At 36.6% G+C, this 24,558-nt stretch overlaps 1 protein-coding gene across 1 annotated transcript in view; it reads right to left on the reverse strand.

Annotated features, from left to right (window-relative positions):
• Positions 1-310: 310 nt before the first annotated feature.
• Positions 311-24,558, reverse strand: part of ABCC9 (ATP binding cassette subfamily C member 9) — a 116,193-nt gene continuing 91,945 nt past the window's right edge. Inside the window, exons 30-39 of the mRNA XM_036251266.1 lie at positions 24,340-24,442; positions 16,578-16,679; positions 15,876-15,996; positions 14,469-14,599; positions 13,105-13,183; positions 11,335-11,443; positions 9,731-9,834; positions 7,413-7,546; positions 4,743-4,805; positions 311-508 (exon numbers count right to left, since the gene is read on the reverse strand). Of these exons, the coding sequence (XP_036107159.1) occupies positions 371-508; positions 4,743-4,805; positions 7,413-7,546; positions 9,731-9,834; positions 11,335-11,443; positions 13,105-13,183; positions 14,469-14,599; positions 15,876-15,996; positions 16,578-16,679; positions 24,340-24,442 (1,084 nt within the window). The 3' untranslated portion in view covers positions 311-370. The remainder of the gene's footprint in view (positions 509-4,742; positions 4,806-7,412; positions 7,547-9,730; positions 9,835-11,334; positions 11,444-13,104; positions 13,184-14,468; positions 14,600-15,875; positions 15,997-16,577; positions 16,680-24,339; positions 24,443-24,558) is intronic.

A 24,558-nucleotide genomic window follows, 5' to 3' on the forward strand; every position in this document is an offset into this window, starting at 1 on the left:
TGAGAGATGTTTATCATACTTAAAATTATGAGAAAACATACTTGTTGATTTAACACTTAAAGCAACTTATGTCTTTTAATACAACTTTAAAGGTGAAGTGACTTAATCATTAGAAAAACATCAGTAATGAATATATTAAGCAGTAATACCTTGGAACAAAACAAAAACTGGGCAGAAGAAAAGTCAACATAGAAAATACAATAGTCATTAGTAAAGTGACATTGTTACTAACTACAAAGTTCTACAACATTACAAATAAGCTTTATAAAAATGTGTAAAAATTTAAGATAACATTTTGCAAAGCTGATGATCCATTGAGTAGGTTATGTCCGTATTACTTTAAATACGTGTATCGTTTTAAAACATCTCTTTACATGTCTGCACGAACAAAAGAAGCAAATACTCCATCTTCCCGAGCCAAGAGGCTTTCTGGAGTGTCATATTCCAAAATATTTCCTCGTTTCATCACAATCACTAGGTCTGCCGTCAGAATAGTGTGAACCCGATGCTGTGAGTGAAAAAAATACATCTATTTGTTACCAATTTTAGAGCACAAGTCAAAGCAATGTATGTGAATATTTCACCAATTATTCAGGGACATTTATTTACCCTGGGGTGAACTAAAACACTGGCCAGTATGGCTAAGTCTTGTATGGATTGCATTAAATCGATTGCAACTAAGACAGAAGTTTTATTGTTTTCATGGAATTATAAGTAGGCTAATAACTGTTTTGTCAAATAATTACATAAGAAGAGCCATCATGAACCAGTCAAGCTATAGCTTAGTCTAGACCAAAATTTTCTCTTGTGTGGAGTCAACTACTTCTGTAGGCTAACACACAATCTGAAGAACCCTGGAAGGTAGTCAATTCTGGGAAGACACTATGGGTGAGTCCATTCTGGCATGCAATATTATAATGAATTATTCAGGACTTCAGACATGCTGTCTCTTAGTCTTTAGCGATCACTGCCACTCACTTATTCTATCTTTCCACATGGCACCCTTTGGAGAGAAGCTTTGGTGTTAGTAATAATTATAATAATGAGCATATATTACACACTATGCGTTGCACACACATACTTGTTAATCATGAGAACATTCCTCAATGTGGGTATTATCTCTCTTCACTTCATAGAGCAGACCATTGGAGTTAAAGCAGAATCAGGAGATTACATAGATAGCTATCAGCAGAACCAGCATCAAAACCAGGCTTAATTTCAAAGTGTGAGATATTTCCAACCTACCACCAAACTACTTCACAGAGAGCATCTGGTACTTTAGGCTTTAGAGGATCGTTCACCTGCCATGGTTAACATTACGGTTAAGAGCACAGGCTCTGACGTCAGACAAGGCTCATAGTTTGGTTTCACCACCTGTTACTTGTGCCAATAAACTTGATTTTTGTGTGGTCGTAATAGTACCTGCCTTGGAGAATGGTGGTGAGGATCAAACGAGATCATCCATGTAAAAAAACTCAGCACCTTGTCTGACATGTACAAGCAAATAATACGTGTCAGCTACTGTTATTTTATATTTTTAAAATTTTCAAGGGAAAAATCTATGCATAGGTCTTTTCAATATTCCTGCTAAGGTAAGTGCTGTACAAGAGAAATATAATGTGGGCTACAAATGTGAGATGTAATTTTAAGTTTCTTAGGAGCTACATTTTAAAAACAAAAATAAATAGGTAAAACACACTTTAATCATATGCTTTAACCCAATGTATTCAAAATGTTATTTTGACATGTAACCAATATAAAAATTATTAAGAAGGTCTTTACATTCTTCTGTTAGTACTAAGACTTTGAAATCCAGTGACTATTTCACACTTACAACATCTCTCAGTTTAAACTACCCATATTTCAAGTACGCCATGGCCACACGTGGGTAGGCGCTACCAACTGGATCTGCACCATGCAGGTCAGAACATCAGCATGCTGAATGGAGGGCTAACCCTAGAAATACCAACTGTTTAGCTGATACACAGGCTTCCAAAGTCCGTTTTCCTAACATCCCAAAGTCCGACCTAAAGCCGTCTCCAGGGGCAAAGGCTGTCTGTCTTCTGCCCTAGGTCACTTAGACGGGATAGTTTCAATGTTCATGCTTTCAGAAAAGCAAGCATAGTTGGGACTTACAACTAGAGGGGGAAAAACATGTAGATGGAGTGTGATAAAGATGATGGCTTAAAACATGCATCACTATTTTTAACCTCCATAGACAAACCAATCATTCACTGAATATTGGTAGCTAATAATATATATTTAGGGAATATCACTAGTTGGAAGACAATGTCTATTTATCTTTGTGAAAGAAACAAAGCCATTTGCATACCCACATAGTTTTAAAAATGCACTTAAACTGAATGACTACTTAATATATGCTGTGTATTTTCCCTCAAAAAAAAAAATTAGTTCTTCAGTAACCATATCACAGATGTTAAGAAAAGAATTTGGCTTCTAAATCCATAAATAGAATATTATAAACACTGCCTTGATATTCTAAATAATGTTTATCCTTAAAAAATGAAAACATTGAAAAACTTGGCCAATGGAAATAAATATATCTGGTTTTTATTCCATTAATCCAAATTATTTTTTGCTTGACAAAGTGTAGTGTCTATTGCAAAAGTGTTGATGAAATTTTCAAAATGCTCCAAAGAAACTAATTGAGAGTGAAGAACAAATCATTTTCATTAATAATGCCATGCACTGTTTTGGTGGATGAAGGCTTCTTTTCAAAAGTCAGAGAAAATTATCTTAAGTTATTTCATAATTTTCATTTGCGGGTAACAAAATTAACAGAACAACTTTTAGCAGGGGAGGAAAATTAGTTGCTTATAATAGAGCTGAGGATCATTCTACAAGGGGTCCCCACAAATGGGTGGTGCTCTGTCTCTTCTGAGCCTGTTAAGAGGAGTTGGTCCCACAGTAATTTGTTCTTCCCCACAGCTTTCTGTGGTCCAGTGGGGAGAACTCTAGGTATCTCGGTAGCCACCTCCACGCTAGTTGTCTTGAAATGAAGAACGGATGAAATTTATAAACACATAAAAAAGTGTTCAGTGAATGCAGCAGAACTGAAATGGGGTATGAACACGATTTTTTGGTAAAAAATCCGAACAATGCTCAAGTATCTTCCAGGTGTAGATTAAAAGGGACCATCCAAAAATACCATGCTTCATGCAGAATAGAGAAAACTAGCCTTTTGGATAGCTAAGGGTCTATAGCTCCCCCTTCACCTGCCCATTTAGAGACAACAGGAAGTTCTTTCCTCCTATCTCTCCAGTGAGAAAATTCTTGAAAATATTATATATAGAACCATTTTTCAAGTTAGCCAATTCTCTCACCCACTAAATTATTCACACGAATTCACTGGAGAAGTGAGAGAAAGTGGGTTTTTCTTTACTGAGGCCTAGTTTAAGAAAGGTGGGCCCTGATGGGGAGTCATTTCCTGCCACCTTGAGAAAGCCATGCTTCAAAGGGTGCTCTTTCTCCCATGCATCATTCACAAAAATGGCAGCTTAAGCAAGCGCTCCATACATAGCTCCATTACTCACCAGTTAAACAGCTAATTATTTAAATTAATGCATCTTCAGGGCAAGTACGGAACACGCAGGGTATTTTTAAGGACACTTACAGAACATTCCCCAAGGAATAGATAAATTGGTCCTTAAGACAGAAGTAAATCTGGTTCTTAGGTTTTTGTAAACACTCTCTTGCATGTTTACATTTCAATACATATACATGTGCCTCATTTGAACGGAACTTAACTGAAGCACCTGGTTGGGCTGATCTGTGTGATAGTACCCTGAAGTTGAGTCCCCTGGCCACATCCCTCCCCTTGTAATCACTGCATTAGCCTTGCCTTACTGAAGGGATGCTGCTAAGATAGCTACCAGAGAATGAGATACTTGGCAGTAGCTTATGGTGGTCTACTTGTTGGTCATCACCAGAGTGGAAAAGAGGCCATTCTTGTGGGCAAGCAAGTCTGGAACCGTACCACACTCCACTAAAATACCCTCAGAAAAGACTAAAACAAGGCCTGCATCCAAAATAGAAGAGACACGATGCTGGAGAGAAAAGAAAAGTAGAAAGAAGAAAGAGAATCAACAAGAGAGAAATGTCTAGATGATTCATCTACAAAATAGTTTTTGTTAAACATGAAGCCTAGATGTGAGAAAAAATCCACCCATCTTCAAAGAGGAAGAAAGAAAACCATGGTCTATTGTAAGCAAGCAATTCTTCAATTTGATTGGTGCTCAGAGAAAGTATTGCTTCAGCAATAACTTATTGATTTTTTTTCAAAACAAAACCAAAAGACAGTTAAGTGAATAGAGTCATAGAAATTAAGTATAAATAGTGGCAGACCTGGCAGTCAAATTGAAGAATTTTGCTTCTGAAACTACTCATCAGAACATCAGATGTTGAAAAGAGAATTATCCCATACGAACCACCACCTGTAATTGGTGAAAAATTACCGGCCATGACCTGCTGGAACCTTAGATTTAGGACGTCCTACCATCATTGTAATTTAGGGGAGGTGGGTAGAGGAGACAAGCTGGAAAATACAATGTAAAGGCTTTCAGAGTAGAGCAGGTACTTTTTTTTTTCTTTTTTGCATAGAAACATTAGCCCAGAAATATGCAATTCAATGTAAGTATATTTTAACTGCTGAAAAATAAAGATGATTGAATCTTGGAATGAAAACCAAAGAGGAATAAATCAACTCTGTCTCTTATACTTACAGCTATTGTAACAACAGTGCGGTCTGCAAAAGCTGTCATTACCACTTTCTGCAAAATGTTTTCCTGCAAAAAATAAACAAATTAAGTCTGAATTTTCTGTGGACTACTTCTTCTCGCTATGATATTTTGTCCCCAAGAACAATGCTTCCACATGCCCAAGCCCTTCTAAGAACTCTCTTTCTTGTCTGCTGCAGAAGGTATAACAGGGAGCAGGCCCAGGCAGCAAGTTCATGCTGAGCTCTGGAGGTGTCTTTAAAATGTGAATGAAACTCATTTAATAAATGAAAATGACTGATAGGTCTATAACCAGGGAACTGAAAGAGGAAAATGAAAGCAAATGGGCATGGAAATACACCACAAATAGTATTTATTTAAGCCCTTGCTGGTGTGGCTCAGTTGGTTACACCTTGTCCAGTGCACTGAAGGGTTGAGGGTTTGATTCCTGGTCAGGACACCTGCCCAGGTTGTGTGGTCAATTCCTGGCAGGGAGCATGGAGGAGGCAGCAGATGATTTATGTTTCACTCTTACATTGATGTTTCTCTCTCTCTCCCTATCCCTTCCTCTCTCTAAAAATCAATGTAAAAATCTTCCCCTCAAAAAAACCCAAAACAGGCCCTGGCAGGTTTGGCTGAGCGGTTGGAGCGTCGGCCTGTGGACCAGAGAGGCCCCCGTTCGGTTCCCACTAAAGGCACGTACCTTAGTTGCAGTTTGTCCCCGGCCCTGGTTGTGGTTGTGTGGGTGGCAACCACTCAATGTGTCTCTCACACGTCTATGTTTCTCTCTATCTCTCTCCCTCCCTCCCTGCTCTCTCTCTCAAGATAAATGCAAAAATATGTCCTCAGGTGAGGATAAAAAACCAAAAAGAAAAAAAACAAACAAACAAAAAACCCAAACAGTGTGGCCCAGCCAGTGTGGCTCAGTGGTTCAGTGTTGACCATTTACCAAGAGGTTGCCGGTTTGATTCCTGGTCAGGGCACATACCCAGGTTGTGGGCCTGATACCCAGGGAGGGGCATGCAGGAGGCAGCCAATCAATGTTCTCTCTCATCAATGTTTCTCTCTCTCTCTCCCTTTCCTTTTCTCTCTCTCTAAAATCAATAAAGAAAAGAAACAAAACAAAACAAAACCTAGTATGTATTCAAAACTAATAAAATCTTAAAAAGATGTTACTGTTTGGGTCAGAAAAAGGGAAAAAAAAATATTCCCCCAAATTGAAATTTGATCCATAAAAGAACATTCCAGGCAGGAAACATTTTTATTTCCACCATAAACTGCTGTTATCCTTATATTTTAAACAATGTTCTGGGTAAAATTTCTACCTCTCTCCTAGAGGCTTGATTCCCCAAGTCTTAATGTGGAGTTCTTTCTTCCAGTCAGATGGCTTATGGTCAATTCATACTCATTCACATTCTTTTTCTCATCTCTATTGAGGCAGTATTATCCTATTAATAACCCCCAATATTGTAAAGCCTCAGTAATTAATACTAACTTTGATGTAGTTATGCTTATTTAGTGAAATTCCTTGATTAGAAATTATTTTATTGCCTCAAATTATGTTAATTTTGAGAAGATATCCTATATTTCTGTATAGTTACCCTAATTGATTAGTCTTACTTACTAGAAAGAAATGATGCCAAATTAGCATCTCCGTATATAATTGGCTCTTAATCCTGAAACTGCTTCACTGTTGTGGGTAGTTTTACCCAATCTAATGTGTTCAGCAAGACAATAAGATGAGGCTGTGGATGTTTTTTTTATTTTTGTCCTTTCTGATGCCAAACTTTTTCTTTGTTGTTGTTAATCCTCACTTCAGGATATTCCTCCATTGAGTTTTAGATAGAGTGGTAGGGAGGGAGGAACAGAGAGAGACAGACAGAGAGAGAAGCATCAATGTGTGAGAGAGACATTGATTGATTGCCTCCCTTATAACCCTGACTGGGGCTGGGGGTCAAACCTGCAACCCAGGTATGTGCCCTTGACTGGGTATCGAATCCATGACCCTTCTGTTCCCTGGGCTGATGCTCTAACAGCTGAACCACACTGGTCAGGGCTAAACTTTTAATATTAAGTTGACTTTTATTAAAAAAAATTGATTGCTAGATCATTCAGTTTGTGGTTTAATATGACTTTTCTCCACTTAATAGCCTTCTGGATAGATCTTTTTGTACATAATTGACATTTTTAAATGATTTCTTTCTAAAGTCAAAGTTTCTGGTTTGTTAGTATAAACACATTGAGACAACCATTATTAATTGTAGCCATTATTAATTTTAGTGAATCCTTCTTCAAATTACTTTAGGCTTTGGTCATCAAAAGATTCTATTAAATAGAGATTTGCATACTTCATTTTAGAACTTCCATTATAATACTTGAATACAGTACAGTACTTTCATCTACTGAGCCCTGGAATTTTACTGTTTAGAGAATTTAACAAAAATTAATGGCAAACTTGTTTTGTGTTTATTGGCAATAAGGATACCCTTAAAACTGGCATCTGTCTCCTTTATTGTAATTCTCCATGTACTATCATCCGTCGATCAAGTAGATGAAGAAAATGTCAATCAAAATAATAGGACTAAGGATCCAGAACCCAATCAGGAGAAAACAAAGTGTAATTTCATGTGCCTTTCTCCAAGTCACCAACTTAAAAAGCTTAGACAGAGCACTCACTGTGGCCATGTCGATGGAAGCCGTTGCTTCATCCATGATGAGAATGCTGCTCTTTCGGACAAAGGCCCTAGCGAGGCAAAACAGCTGCCTTTGTCCAACACTAAAATTCTCCCCACCTTCAGTGACAACTGCATCTAAATCAGAGGAAGAAGCAAGGATTTCATTGAAGAAATGCTACTACCGTATTCCTTGGGTAAAGTAATGGAACAGGTTATGTCCTATAACAAGCTGGATTTTACTTTATACTGATGCAAGGATTTCATTTGTGAAAAGTGAAGAGGAATTTTACACTGGAAAAATGAATTCTGGTCATCCTATTTTTGACAATAGATGGTAAGTTACCTCCATAGAGAACAATATAAAATACCGTTAAACATTTTGAAGGGTGGAAGATCTTAGAGATTATTTAATTACATAATATAATTATCTAAGGAGATTATTTAATACAATAATCTAAGGCCTAAAGAGATGAAGTGGCTTGCCCAAGATCACAGAGCTTAATTGTTGAAGACCTTGACAAGAATATTCTCAACTCCATACCCGTTCTTTTTCCATTATACCATCCCATTAAACTGTAAGTTCCAAGTGGATAGTGACCGGGTTTGTTTTTGTTCATCAATGTATCCCCCCAGCATTCACCATGGTAACCTGACATAATAGCTGAATAAAACACTGTTGCATGGGAAAGTGAATGCTATATCCTCATTATTTTTACAATCCACATTTCATAAAATGTACTATTGTGAGTTTAAAATAAATTGTTTTTCAAAATATCTTTTATAAAAATTCAAACACTTTTTAGTAGAGTTGTATATGGAGCAGCGGGTGGCAAGTTCTATTGATATATTCTTTTTGCATCAAATTCTTATAATTTATCATGCTTGGGGGCTATGAATTTATTCTCCAAATTTTAATTAACACAATAAATAAGGAGGAAACTGGAGATGATGAATGTTCTTTACCAGAGGTGGCTTGAACTAGATCTTTATCAAGCAACTGAGGTATTCTTTATTAAGTCAATCTGCATAAACAACATTCAATTGAATACTATAAATTCAGTCCCATTGCTTACACTGTACCATTGCCCACAAACACTACACAGCTTTCATGTTGGTGAAGAGGACTGTAATAAAGATATAATTGCTTGTCTTTCTATTAATGACAAAAGGGGTGGTCTCTAAATACCAAGGGAGAAGGGTCTATAAGCATTATCAATTTCTCAAGCAGACTTGCTGGGCTCTCCTGGAGAGACATCAAAGATTAGAGGTAAGTTCATCCAGACTCATGGAATTACTACCACAGTCTGGCACTAGCAAGGTCAATGAAAATATCCTTAAAGACATGCTGTCCCAATTTTTGTTTGTAGGATGCCTTCTCCTTGGGACATAAAATTATAAAAGGTATTGTTTTTGACTAGGTCCACCTTCCCAAATAAATGAACAAATAAATATAGTTTTATTTTGCAGGCTGATTTTACTAAAATTCAATGCCAAAACTACATAATCAATTCAACAATTATATATCATGTATTAAAATTAGAATATCAACCAACTGTTATCTTTCTGTTTTCTTAAATGAGTTCAGATTTTTAGAAAGCACAAGTCCAAAACTATAGATGTTCATTTTTACGAATTAAATACTATATCATGAACTCTCTGTTGTTTCATTAATCATGTTGTTCTTTCATTATCCACACTGTTCTATTGTTCTGTCATCAGTTATTTGCCAGAAATTATACTATTTCTGGGGCCAAATTTGCATAAATGATTGTTTGAGTACATGATTCATTCTTTACATAAGTGACCCAAACTGATACTAGAGCAAGGTAATAGAAAAAAATGTAGTAAAAAAACATGTTACACAAATGAAAGGAGTATGCCCTCTTGGCAGCAAAGAAAACGGCAGCCAATGTGGAGAAACTGCCTGCTCCTAAATGGCCCCGAGTACTCTTTGAACCTAACAGTCTGCTCAGTCCTCTTATCCCTTTGCTGAGGGTAAGTGATTGGGTAGATCATGTGAGCAGAAACACCGAAAGGAAATATGCAGACTAAAGTGGCCTGTGCCCATCAGTGGTGAAAAGGCAGTAAGTGGAATACTTTGGAGTGCCCGCGTGGAACAGAATGCTACGAGGTTCATCCTCCTGTACTCCATGCAAAATCCTTAGATTCCGAAGTGTCCTAATGACCTTGAGATGATTATTTTAAATATAAGGGGATTTAACAGTAGAATTATATTATTTTAACATAAATTGTAGATAGAAGTATGTAGTATATTAACTACACACTTAAAAAAATAAAGGTATAATTTAGAAAATTTACCTAGACCTCCAGGTAAGGATTTGACCATGTTCTTCAACTGAGCAATTTCTAGAGCTTCCCAGAGTCTGTCATCTGTGCATTTGCACTCTGGATCTAAATTAAATCTGTAGGGGGGGGGGGGAATCAGGCAATTAGTCAATAAATAAAAATAAAAAAATATTTGTATATGTTTGTGTATTCCTGTTGTTTCCTTAAAATGTAAGTTCTATTTGTTTTGGTTGTGGTTATATCCCCAGCACGTACAACAGTGTAGGCATTCAACTTGGGTTTGATGAATGAATGAATGACCTTACTGTTAGAACAAATGATTTTTGATGATATAATTAGTAAGTTTATATGCATGTTAAGATATAATAAAATTCATTATTTGAATCCATCACTTTCATATTATGTTTCACGTGACCTGAATAGTATCTAGCAAAATATTCCTACAGAACTAATGTTAAATACATAAATCTATTTGTAAACATAGAAAACTGTTAGCTTTACCAACTCATTGTGCTGTACCAACCACAATAGTAGTAGTATATTTATTCAGAATAAATATATTCAGAGATATACATTTACTATGGTATTGCTAAATAAATTGATACATGCAGAACTTTTAATTCATGTTACACTGAATAATGAGCAATCTTGCATACATATTTTCTTCAAGACAAGGAGTAATTAGTAAAAGGAAGTAGTGAATTCTTTGTAATTAAATAAATAGAGAAGGGGAGCAAGAGAGAACTAAGGATAGATGGAATGAGAGACATAATGTTGTGGATGATGCCATGGCAAACTTTGGAGTCACACAAATTTTATTTGGAATCACAGTTCTACCACTTACTTACTAAAGTGTATAAATTTGGGCAAGTTACAGCTTCTCTGAGGTTCAAAATACTCATCTGTAAAATGTGGATAATAATATTCAGGGTGGGGCAAAAGTAGGTTTATAGTTCTTCGTACGGAAAATAATACAATAATAAGTAGTAATACAAGAATAAACTCTGTGTTTCATGTACTCACAATTGTAAACCTACTTCTGTCCCACCCTGTATATACTAGAGCATTGTTTTGAGAATTTGATGAGATAACATATTTAAAACACCTAGCAGATAATAGAGACATTCATCTTTGTTTCCCCCCCTCCCACCAGATGGGAAACCACAGAACTAAGAATAAAGAAGATTGTAGCAGCTTCTTAAAAGCAATTTTGGCTGAAAGAAAAGTTGTGAGGGATGGAGGTAGGGAGGAAAATCAAGGTACCAACCAAACTCAGCATCTGCTAAGGTTAGGCCAGATACACAAGATAGAGGCAGGTTATCTATAGGGTGGAACACCTAAGAAATGTCTGCCAAGAATCACTGACCTCAAGTCCAGAGGAAAAAGTGACTTTTGTAAAATCAAACAGCAGAACTGGAGACATAAAAGATTGGCTTTTATAGGCTAATTTAGCTACTATAGGGTTCCCTAATTCAAATTGTTGGATAGATATTTTATCTTAGTGTCTTGATAATGTCATTTCACACCAACCTAAAAAGCAATTCTAAGCAAAACTCTCCTATGAGCCAAGGAATAAATCCTGAGGCACACAGTTTTCTGCTGAACAGGTCACCTACCTGATAGAACCACTAAATAGTATTGGATCTTGCAGAATGATTGAAAGTCTGGAACGTAGTGTATGCAGTGGTAGTTTTGAAATGTCTATCCCATCAATGACAATCTTTCCTGTTAAAGAGAAACAAAAATGACAGGCATGTAGTAAAATCACAAGCAAAATAATATTTACTTGTTTTACAAATTGAAAGTATTTTCCTAGTTCAGGGTTGAAATTCCTAAAATTCCTGTATCCTGGCTCCCTGATTTATTTTCTTTCATAGGACATTCTATATACATTTATTGATCTTTTTTATTGCCCTTTTTTCCCAACTAAATTATAGTCCCTTGAATACAGGAATTTTTGCTTGTCACTTTCATTCTTGTATGGATTGAAAAGTTCAGTGTACTACAAATAAAAACGTAATTGATATCTATCAAATTTCTCCAGAGCATACATAGACTTATAGACACTAGTCCAGTCATTATGGCCTTTCCTCAAACTCGATAGATTTATTTTATCTTATCGCTTTGTTCATGAACAATATGGCCCTATGGGATGAAAAGGCCAGGTGGAGCATGGCAACTGGAGTCCCTTTTCCAGTTGGCTTGAGATTCAAGAGCAAGAAAGGTGAATGGCTTAAACGTTCTTTCATAAATAATATAGTATCTATTGAAATCCTAATAGTCTAATGATATTAAAAAGAGAATCAGTCACTGATAGTCCACGTGGGGCCTGAAATAATGTTTCATAATCTAATATGTTCAGTCATAGCCATAGTTTTTTTAATAAAAAGTGTCAATCAATTGTCTTTGGATCATGCAATTGACTTACACTGCAAATCCCTACTGAAAATCTTTAAAGTATCTGTATTGTTACTAGCCATGGAAAGAGAGAGCTGCTAACCCCATGGCAGATACTTAATCTATTCCTGAATCTAACCCCCCAAAAGACAGCAATTACCACAGTTCAACTTTGTGTTCATAAGTTGACCTCTTTATCTCATAGAGCTGCTGTGTAGATAAAAAGTGTCAAGTATAATAAAAATGTGAAGTGCTATCACCATCATCATAATCACTACAGATAATAATAGTAAGCATTCTTTTGAGCCAATGGTCAAACACATTGCTGGATCCCCTTTTATTCAAGATGGTTGATGTGCTGGCCTATTTATAGGTCAATTGATAGATTAAATAATATTTTTTTAAGTAAAGATTAAATTATTTCCATGTATCATATTATAAATAATCTAGTGGATGAATAAATATTTTTGTATACTGTCAACATACTTCATAGCAAAGGTTGCTTCTTCACAACCTGATCAACATTATTAAACAATGTTATTAAGAAGACAATAATAAGAATTATGTACCAAAATTTAAAAATGCAGAGTACTTATCTCTCTGTATTTTTTTTTCTGTTGATGGAAGATGTATTTTTAGTCTTCAGGAAATAAGACAGTCTTCCTCTCTCTTCCTTCCTCTTGAAACATTACCTCTGTCTACTGCTATTCAAAATGAGTGGCCTTGTTTTCATTGGATGAGATTACTAGGATTTTTTAACAACTATATCTAGAGTTGAGTTTTGGGCCAACAGTTTTACTTCCCCTATTCTACATTTGTTCTTTACTTCCGGATTGTGTAGGATACCTGCCTGAAAACATGGGCCGTAGGACACAAAGTCCATATAAATGTTTGGATTTTATTTCTGTAAGATTGAGTAAGTTGATATGCATTTTTTTTTCCGAGAAAGAACTACTCAGCCACTGAAAAAGATTTGGTTAGTTACTCACCATCAAATATATCAACCATTCTGAAGAAAGCCAGAGATAATGATGACTTCCCACTGCCAGTGCGACCACATATGCCCACCTAAAAAAGCAACTGTCACTCAGAGAGAAGAGGACTCGGACAAATGATAGAAAATGAGAAAAAGTTTTTTATTTTCATTGCTGAAAGTATTACAGATGTTCCTCCATTTTCCCCCATTTATCTCCTCCTCCCAAGTTTTTAAATCCTTACATGAGGATATTTTTCCATTATTGTTTTTTTAGAGTGGGAGGGCGGAAGGGGGGGGGAGAGAGAGAGAGAGAGAGAGAGACATCAATGAAGAGAGACACAATTGGTTGTCTCCCACTTGCAACCGAGGTACAAGCCCTTGCTTGACCAAGAATCCAACCTTAGAATCTTTGGTCCACCCGACAACGCTCTAATTGCTAAGCCAAACTGGCCAAGGTGGGGAAAAAGTATTTTTTAACCTAGAAAAGACACCATAGTGAAACTACAATTCGGTTTAATGTTATCATTCCCTTTTCAGATCTTTATGAATGATCATTGTTAAGATATAAACATGGTGCCCTGGCCAGTTTGGCTTAGCAGTTAGAGCGTCAGCCCAAGGACTAAAGTCGTGGGTTTGATTCGGCTGTGGTTCATCCCCCAGCCCTCGTCGTGGTTATGAGGGAGGCAACCAGTCGATGTGTCTCCTAACAAAGATGTTTCTCCCCCACCCCCAGTCTATCTTAAGATAAATAGAAAAATGTCCTCAGGTGAGGATTAAAAACAAAACAAAACAAAAAACAAAAAAAATATATAAACATGAAGTCCTCGCCAAATCTTCAGTAAATCCATTCCAACTTTTTTATTTCTATGTGATTATGTTGTTTTCCTTGGTGGCTTAATTTTTGCATAGGTATATGTTGGTCTAATAAATATTTCTTTTTTTCTTAGAAGTGATAATTTTATAACACAAAAAGTAGAACATGTCCATTTTTTGTCTGCACATTTGTTCTTTTAAAAATAACTAAAATAAATCATTTGGGACTAGGGCTAGTAAAAATGCAAAAGTTATCAAGGGGATGTCTAGTATGCCTATGAGCCAGTGACAGAAATTTTGGAAAACATGCCCATTGTTGACTTTCCTGATCTCATGGGAGACTAATGGATGGCAATATAACTTACAGAACATATATTTTATCCTGGTTCTATCTCTCCCTTTTTTTGTTGTTGTTATGTAGATAATTTGACTTGTAAAGTATAGAGAATATTATTTGAGCTAAGTGAGAATATACTTGACTAGAATTTCTGAAGAGCTTAGGTGGTAATAGAGTGTCCTTAGAGGGTCTGTATGAAATAAATCAAATGTCAGTGAATTTCATACCTTTTGCCCAGGTTTGATATAAGCCTTGACATGTTTAAGAACAGGTTTCAGATTATTTTCATATCTGACACACAGATCATGAATCTTGATCTCCCCTTCTTGTGGCCAATGTTCTGGAACTTGAGAAGGATCTGTGGGGTAGGGGAAGAGAGAGAGAGAGGGAGGTTAAAGGTGAAGGTGTGGGAGAAGGAGGGGGGGTGGGAGAGACAGAGAGAGCAGAGGACAGGAGAGACACGTATATTTATACATATAAACATAACATCTTTTTCTAAATTTAAAGTAATACTAATCCAAATTCTGTGTTTTTTAAATTAAAATTACAATAGAGTAAAAGCTTCTGGATTAAGAACTTTTAAAATAGTATTGGTTTGTTTGCTTGTTTGTTTTTGGAGCATTCAATAGCATTATGTCTCTTCGGCATTCCACAATTTAATTCTACTCAAGATAGTTCATCTGTGAATTGATTCATCTGTTAGTTCACTGGTTATCAAACATTTTGTGCTTAAAATGTGAGGGATGTTGTGCAAGGTTTTGGAAAATGAAGATGAAAGACACTCCTCAATATGCTCGCTGTGTCCTGGGGGAAGCATGCAAGTAAGTCAGCATCTACAGGTCTACAGGACCACATGCAGAGACACATGAGCGAGGCCAACTCAAAGTGTTCTGGGAGCACAGAGGGTGGTATCCCATCCAGGAGGGTTTCGAGAGGAGATGAGGTCTGAGATGAATCATAAAGGATATGTGATGGGCAAATTTGTTTATAAAGAGAAGAACAAAAATGAAAGGAAAGTATAGCCTGTTGGCATGGCCAGAGTAAAAGGTGTGTGGATGGATGATGAGAGATGAGACCAGCTAGGTGGACAAGGTTGCCTAATGAAGGATCTAGTGGTTTTTACAACCAAGTTATCTAGATTTTGTCCTTGAAGACCTGGATAGCTATTGGAGGATTTAGGCAAAGTAATGCATTTTAAGCATGAGATTTGCTTTTAAGAAAGATTATTCTGTTCTCAGTATTGAATTTCCTGCCAATTTAATTTCAACAGAGCTAAGAATCTCAGTCAGCATTTTAAGATCCCACTTTCTTTACATCTCAGTTAATAAGGTCTTAAACAAGAAAATTTGATAGTGCATGGTTAGGGTTGGTAATTAATGCAATAAAGTCCAAACATCTGTATGATTCTCTTTCAATATTATTAAATAATGTCTATTTGAATTCTGGTTGTACCCAAGAATTTTCAGGCCTAAAAAGTCTTATCAACTCAGGAGCACCTCATAAAGCAAAGACAACATGAGAGGGGATTCTCTGGCTACTGAAGTAGAAAACACAGCAAAAATGACAATGTGTCTGCCACAATATTTGAATAAAATACGTATTTAAGTGAAACAAAATAATATTCCAAACAATACCCATGGTGCCTTCATAGTTCTCAGACTCCATAGTTAAGAAACTGTTTACTTTCTTCACTGCCCCCATCTGGACTTCCAGGTCAGCCAAGTTCCTTACAACCCAATTCAAATAATTGGTTATCTGTGTTAGATGACAAAAACAGCAGCAACAACAAAACATTTAAAATAAAGTACCAATTTTTGTAATCACTGAATGTTTGCAGATAGAATGACTTGGACAGCTAGTGTACATCATGTGGTACAATTCATAAGTGCTTCAGAATATCAGAGACCAGATATTGGGATAAAGTTGTCAAGAAGGTGTCAGTTCTTCATGGGTCTTCAAATGTGTCTGTTTTGTGAAGTCCCGATTTCCCTAAACAATGGATAGTGGTATGTACTTCTGTTTGAACTTATTTATATCCACATTCACTCAAGTGGCCCAAAATGGGTTGTGAGCAACTCAGGACAGGAATCCCAAGGAGCCTTGGGGTGCTCTGATCATAAGGTTTAAGGAGGTTCTAAAAATTGATTCACAATATCAGAAATAAATCCATGCTGTTGTAAAACACTGGTTTGGGTCCAAATGTACTAATATTTGTAGGATGTCATCTTGTTATGAATTTCAACCTTACCCTCTAACATCCACGAATAAAAGTTGATAATAACTATGGAAAGTACCTCTAACACTGTAAAGAAAGAGAGATTTTTATCCATACCTACCGTAAGTGCATACAGTAGACCTAATCCCACCAATCCAGAATTGGAAGACATGCTAATGCATGCAATAGATGCAGTGAGGACAATGCAAGCTCCCAGATAATCCTAAAGGGAAGCAAAAATAAATAAATAAATAAATAAACAAACAAATAAATAAAGTTAAAATATTTTTCCCAAGTTCTTAAACCAAAGATCCCAATCAACTTAGGTGATTGCCAAGAGAATACACATCACTCTTCTATTAAGAAGAAGGCTGCTACCTAAGTTATAAAAAATTGCAACTCACAATACTTAGGCTGAAATGGGAATGATGCAATGTTTTCATTATATCCATGCAGGTATGGGTTCAGAGAAGTTAAATAGCTTGCCAGAAATTAAGCTGCAATTTTTAACCACTATAATCTCCAGCAACAGTAATAATGCTGAGTGCATTGTAAAGGTTCAGTAATTCTTTATAGAGTAAATGACCAGAGCAATTCATCCCTTTGTAAATTATTCACTAAACTTTTATATGTGCCAAATATCTTCTAAATCAAGATGTCTGAATTTTGTTAGAACTCTTATAAACTAATTCTCTACCAATCCGTTTCCCATACTTTAAGAGTTGAACATGTAAAAACATTAATATGGTGGGAAGTCCAATACAAAGTTTTATGATATTTTAATTCCCCATTTTGAACTGTAATATGATTGTCTCCTGAATGCTTTGCTATGCATAAGTGTTAGGGGTTCTTTGTTTTCTAAATGTGAAAAGCACTCTTACTTTAAGCCATGCATTTCATCATTCAGTTCCTAATTATTACTAATTTTTACTGTTTTAATTGTGGAGCAAAAATAAATAAAAATCTCTGTTCTGTGTTACAAAGAACGGATCTCAATAGGACTAGAATAGAACATGACCACATTTGAGATATTAAACAATAAAATAATCATTGAGTCTAAATAAATAAAAATTAGACTGTAGGTCTAATATAAATATAAAGGAAATGAAAGACATTATGTACTCAATCTCTTTCTCTGTCTCCCTGTTAAATTTAGTTTACTATGGGATGTTTATATCCCGGCTTTATCCATTATATAGAACTAAATCATAGATACAATTAGATGATAATTTTAACTATTTTCTATTGAATTAAAGTGGTAATTGAGGTAATACGTGGGTAGCCTTATCCTGGTAGTAGAATCCGCAAGAGAAGCGAAAACAGATGAGAGAAGGAAAGAGAGCAGGCTGATCAACAGGTAGTCAAGGTACATTTTCTAGGCCTCTTCCACCCGGCTAATGTTTTCGAAACTACTTGCAAAGTTTTCAATATGATAATCAGACATGATTGTTTTACTTATTAGTCCAGTATCTAAAATATGCCAAATTTTACATATAAAGATACTGTGTAGCGATAATGTTTTTAATACTTCAACAATAAGGCTTAGTTTTTTGAAATATGTACATTATAGCAATTTTTTTGGGGGGGGAAACACCCATTTTCAAAATCTACAATCTACTAAATAGATATGAGTGCTTAAAAGCCAATATGTCTGCAGTGTAGTATGTGTAACAAAATTATTTTATAAAAAAAAAATTAACTTTTTTTTTTTTTCAGGAAATGCTATTCATGTTGGTTTTTATGTATACCACCTAGATACTTTCCCACTAACTCCTGGATTATTACCACTGCTTAAAAACCCTCTTTCTAAGGCAATGGAAATTTTTTGTAGGCATTTGAAAAGAATTTTCCCTTGATTTGCATAAGAAAGGAAGCTCTTTTGTGTACAATATTTATCCAAAAATTTCATAGCAAAATCACTAAATTCCAATCACTTCTCTTCAAATAGTATAAGAGTGGCAAAGTGTGAAATTGATAGACAATATAAGAACTTATGTAAGCTTTCCAGTTTCTAGTTTTTTACCATTGAACTTAAGAAGTTTAATGAATTACCAAGTGATTATAATTACACCTCTTTTCCTTTCTTCACAAATATGTCAACAGTAAAATGACTTAAAGTCAATAAACTTAAAAAAGGTAAGAAGATGGTCTGAATAACTCACATACAGGAGAGCAAATACTCAGGAATCACTAGCAGCATTTATTCTACTGCTAAGGCCTCATGCATCCTAACCAATCAATTCAACAAAAAACACACCTATGGTCAAAACAGTACAGTGGAATGAGAGATTCAGTTGAGAAAGTAGAAGTTACTACCTATGTGAATTACCCACTGTCAATAAGGGCCCAAATGCAGAACATTCTATCTGTACAGTGATAAATGATAACTTCCATTGAATTCAACACTCTCCCCCAGAAGGAGAGCCTCTGATTCCCGTGCCAAAAGTAAGGCCTCTTGTCAGATTTCTAATGAATCCATGACATCTATCTATATGTGAAATTATAGTGAAAACTGTGATTTTCTCTGAAACAGATGTGTAAATAGTTAATAACTACATCATCTCTTTCCTTCTTATAGCCCTCAGAAGTCTACGACTAGAAGTCTAGTCTGAGTGGAAGAATATATTCCCAATTACAAGGTCAGGGCACACCTGTTGATCATGGCGGGAGGAACACACGCAAAGGCCCTGTGCTGTTTCACAAAGTGCAAGCTCACCCTGAAGACTATTTTCACTTTAGCTTGTTGATTTTGAAGACTTTTTTTTTTTTTGGCTTCCTGATGTGAATTTTCTTTTATCCTCTCACCACACAGCAAGACAAAGCCTTGGAAAGACAGCCTTCAGATAGAGTTACACAATTTTTGCAAATGGAAACACCGATGCCAAAGAACTGGAACTGTTTAGTGCAGAGGGCTAAGGAGAAAACGCTGTGCCGAACAAAAGAACGTAAGCAGCTTCCAAAGGTTAGGACGTAGTGACACACTGCACACAACTGTGGCCCACTTCACTTGGCACCCAGAAGAAAAACACTCCCTTCTGTTGCCAAAGCAACCTGGGTGGTCACAGTTTAGCTACTTTCTCACCCGCCAGATTATTTTATTCTTTTTGACTCTTGTCCGTTTTTTATTTGAGTGTGTTTTGACCCTTGTTATTTTTCACTTTTTTTATCCTCACCTGAGGACATTTTTTTTTTTTTTTTTTTTGCATTTATCTTCAGATAGAGTGGGAAGGAGAGAGGGAGGAAGAGAGAGAGAGAAACATCGATGTGAGAGAGACACATTGAGTGGCTGCAACCTACACAACCCCAACCAAGGCCAGGGACAAACTGCAACTGAGGTACATGCCCTTAGAGGGAACCGAACCCAGGACTCTGGTCCGTGGGCCGACACTCTAACTGCTGAACCAAACCAGCCAGAGCTTGACCCTTATTATTTTTATTTTCCAATTCAAAATGAAGATGGTGGGCAGGGCTAAATCTTCCATAGGGAACACTGTTTACCCAGAGTAAGGGAGTAATGTGTGATTATCTTAACTCTTACTTCACTGGACCAGGAGAAAAAGTGAAAGCCATGTGTTTAAAAATAAATAAATAAATTAGATGATAAATAAAAATTGGATGGGGCTCAGGGGGCTTCTCAAATTCAACAAAAGGTGTTTTCCCTTCCTTCTCCTTGAGATTTTCTGTCCATAGAATCCAAGTGACATCATTTGGAAAGTTAGAACTGGGAATGAAGAGAAACAAAAGAGAAAAATAGCCATAGAAAGCTATAATGAGTTTTCTCCTCTTTTTCTCTATTAAGGTAATGTGTCTATTAGAATTAGTGAAACGCCCAGCTCTGTGTCAGGGAATCCTGCTTGCCTCTTCTGGTTTATGCCCAATGCCTCAACCCTCCTCATACCATTTTAGTTGAGTTTCTGCTCCGGAAACTCCAAGAACATTTGCTACAAGCAGATCTTTTTCTTAATTTACTGAGCAACAGGGCAAAGGGTTGTGTGAATACTGTGGATAAGATCAATGCAGATTCATTGGGCCAAATAAAAGATTTCATTCCTTATTTTTTACAATGACTTACAAGGCAGAATGTGTCCATCTGTGGGGTTCAGAGGGCAGTTCACACCCTAGTCTCTAAGGCCCTGTACTGCAAAATTCATATTTCTGCACAAGATTTATTTATTTCAAACTGAAATGGTGTCTCCAGTGATATGAACATGTCCACAGGAGCACAGTAGCAATGAGGTCATTTCTATGTGTACAATCGGGAGAAAGGTTATTTCCTAATAGGAGTCATCTACTTAATTTATTCAGCACTCCTACCATGGCACGTGTTCTTGGACTGTGGCATTTATATTCAAATAAATGTTTTAGTATTATAATATTCCAATGATTCTAGTTCTAATGAACCTCTCAGTGTACTCAGAAGTGCAGAAAGAGAGTGAACCTGAATGGTTTTAAGTTGGATCTCCGAGATTGTCTGGAGGGGTGTGTGTGTGTGTGTGTGTGTGTGTGTGCGCGCGCACGCGCACACACGCAGGTGCATGTGCATGCCCACATAAACTTATTGACACATAAATACAACTGATAAAGAAGACAAATGATACACAAAGGACTTTGGACTTTGACTCTGTCAGCAGATATGCCTGAAACTTTGCAATAAATCAACAAGTTTCTTACCAAAATTTACCTTTACTCGTTAGAAATAGAAGCAAATGATTTCTTCATTGTTTTTGGTATTGGTTTAAAGGACAGTTCTTGTAATGAGACTACACAGCAAATCTTGAAAAGATTATAAAACACAGAAAATGAAGAAAAGATATAAAAACAAAGGTATTATAAGGTAATAGAATGAATGGCAGATGGTGCACTTCCTCTTGAAATATCAATATTTTCTTTAGGTTTCACACAAAAAAAAACACACTAGAATTTTTATATTCAGGTAGGTCTGACTGCTTTTTCCTGTGGGGGTTAAAGCAGTGGGTTGTGAGTCAAACTAAACTAACTCATCCTGAATCTGGCTGCTGTTCCTTTCTAATTTTTCCTGACCTTCCCTTTCTTGGCAGACTGAAGGTTCTAATATCTTGCATTCTGGCCATGTGAGTGGAACATATGGTTTGCGTGAAGATTCTTGTTGAACACTTGTCCACTAACCTGACAGTAGGAAGTGCTAAAGAGCAGACACAGGAGTCAAGTCAGACACTCCCCTCAAGTCCAAAGCAAACACACTTGCCCCTAAAACACATACTTGATCTTCAGGTTCAGGAAAATCACATACAAAGGTAACAATTAACATTTTCCCTTATGAAGGAGGGATCTTCTTTCATTAAGCTATTTCATCATTAATTCTGTTATTCAGATAGGATTTTTTTCCTTAGAGAAAACAGATTTAAACAAATAAACAGAAGTTTTAAACAAAGAAGTAGGATCTGGACCTACAGATAATGTTTTGGTTTTGTTATAAATCCTAAGCAACACTTTTTCTGCCTTTATGCTATCTATAGGTAATTTAGAAGGCATTTTGCCAAGCTCCCACAGCTACATGGAAGTAATTTCTTATCAATAACCAATGATTCTATCTAAAATTTATGAAATATAATTGTGTTGTTTTCTGTAAACTAGTAAGAAATCATTAGCACCACATCTCATGGGGCGAGCTGGGGGTTGGGGGGATCCACAATTTCATATCAGTTTGTATCCATCTGTCAACAACTCAGATTTTAACTTGGGCCTCGTTCATTTCAACCTTATCAAATTTCCTTTACCATCTGCCCTCTCTGGTCTTGTTGAGTTTCGAAAGAAAGCCTGAATATGATACGGATGCTTGATCAGCGGAAGTGAGATTCTTGCAATAGCACAGATAAACATCCTTTTCCTTTTTACAAGCTAATAGATATATATATTTTTTATAATCCTCACCCGAGGATATTTTTCTATTTGTCTGCAGATAGAGTGGGAGGGAGATAGAGGGAGAAAGGGAAAGAAAGAAAAACATCGATGTGAGAGGGACACATCGACTGGCTGCCTCCCGCAGAGCTGGTTGGGGATGAACTGCAACTGAGGTATGTGTCCCTGGCCAGAATCAAACCCAAGACTCATTGGTCCACGCACTGATGCCCTACCGCTGAGCCAAACCAGCCAGGGCTAGATAATTACTTTTTAATTTTATTATTATTATTTTTCAATCCTTACCCGAGAATATTTTTCCACTCAGTTTCAGAAAAAGTGGGAGGGAGAGAGAAACATCAATGTGACAGAGACACAATGATTGGTTGCCTCCTGCACAACCCTAACCAGGGCCGGGGACTGAACCGCAAACCAGGTACGTGCCCTTGACCAGAATCAAACCTACGACTCTTTGGTCCACAGGCCCACACTCTAACCGCTGAGCTACACAGGCCAGGGAGATAATTATTTTTTAAAAATATTATAGACACCTCATTATTACCACCAAAGTAGCTTATCTGTATTGCAGATACACAGACCAGTCTGCAAACTGAAGTTGAGCATTGAACATCACAGGGTTAGGGGCGCCAACCCTCCACACAGCTGAAAAACTCTGTGTAACTTTTGACTCCCTTGAAATTTCACTAGTAATAGCCTACTATTGACTGGCAAAGCCGTACTAATAGCATAAAGTCAGTTAACACATATTTTGTATATGTATTATATACTATTCTTCTAATAAAGTAAGGTAAAGAAAAAAATGTGATTAAGAAAATCATAAGGAAAATACATTTACAGTATTTATTGAAAAAAATCTGAGCATAGTGAACCCATGCAGTTCAATCATGTGTTGTGCAGGTGTCAACTGTACATCCCTTCCTTCTAAAACTGGTATCTCTTCTATTTCCTCCTCTATACTCCAGCTGGTTGACTTATGAATCACTTACCCTGGCAGGTACTGTTTCCATTCACTTTTCCATCCATCCATCCATCCACCCACCCACCCACCCTTCCATCCATTTAAAATACATTTGTTGAGTGCATTTGTTAATCAGTGAACTATGGGATTTATATTATTATTTTAATCCTAATATCCTCAGGAGATACATATTCTTTTTTTTTTAATCCTCACCTGAGGACATTTTTGCATTCATTGTCAGATTGAGGGGGAGGGAGAGAGGGAGGAAGAGAGAGAGAGAGAGACACATCGATGTGAGAGACACACATTGAGTGGCTGCCACCCACGTGACCCCAACCAGGGTCGTGAACAAACTGCAACCAAGGTACATGCCCTTAGCGGGAACCGAACCTAGGACTCTCCAGTCCGCAGGCCAACGCTCTAACCGCTGAGCAAACTGGCCTGGGTAGGAGGTACATATTTTTATTCCTATTTTATAGATGAGGAACTCAGACTCAAATAAATGAGTTAACTTGCCCGACCAAGTCTGTAAATACCAATGCTTGTGCCTGTTCTCCCACTTCATACGGCCGAAGGAGGCAATAGATGATTAATTGAAGTTTTTTTTACATTCTGTGCTAACATGATCCTTTACTGACTTAAAACAAAAAATTGCCATGTCTTCCAGGTCTGTCAAGCTGAATGAAGAAAATAAGTACATTTGTTCACTTGTCAAATTTGCTCTTTTGGGGAAAAAAAATTGTAGTTATACAAATATTTGCCATTCCATTAACTTATGTAATCTAGAGACTAATGAACACAGAATGAATTTTTGCTTTTTGGGCTATTTGTCTTGACATTAGCTAAAACATTATGACAAATTTCCTCTGCAACATAAACAAACCTGAGTTATTTTTAAAGTCCAGAAAATGTGAAGTTAGTGCTGCATCTCACTCAGTGGCAGACTAATTTTTACAACTGTCTCCCTCTTTGCATCAGGCCTCTTCTCTGTTTGGTTTTCCCTTTCGAAATCATGGAATGAACGTACCGTTCTGACCTCTAGCCATCTGTTGGCAGCTGAGAGAAATAAGTAGGCAATGTTGTTTGTGTCCGTCAGTTCCAGCATACGTTGCTTAAATCTTGTTTCATGCCTGCAGAAAACAAAAATATTATAATGGTAGCCACACAACAGGAGAAATAATAAAAAACAGAAAAATCAGTCACATTTACTACTATACTATTTACTTAACAGAGTGACAAACCAATG

This window comes from Molossus molossus, unplaced genomic scaffold (genome assembly GCF_014108415.1).
Source record: "Molossus molossus isolate mMolMol1 unplaced genomic scaffold, mMolMol1.p scaffold_m16_p_10, whole genome shotgun sequence".
Lineage (NCBI taxonomy): Eukaryota > Metazoa > Chordata > Mammalia > Chiroptera > Molossidae > Molossus > Molossus molossus.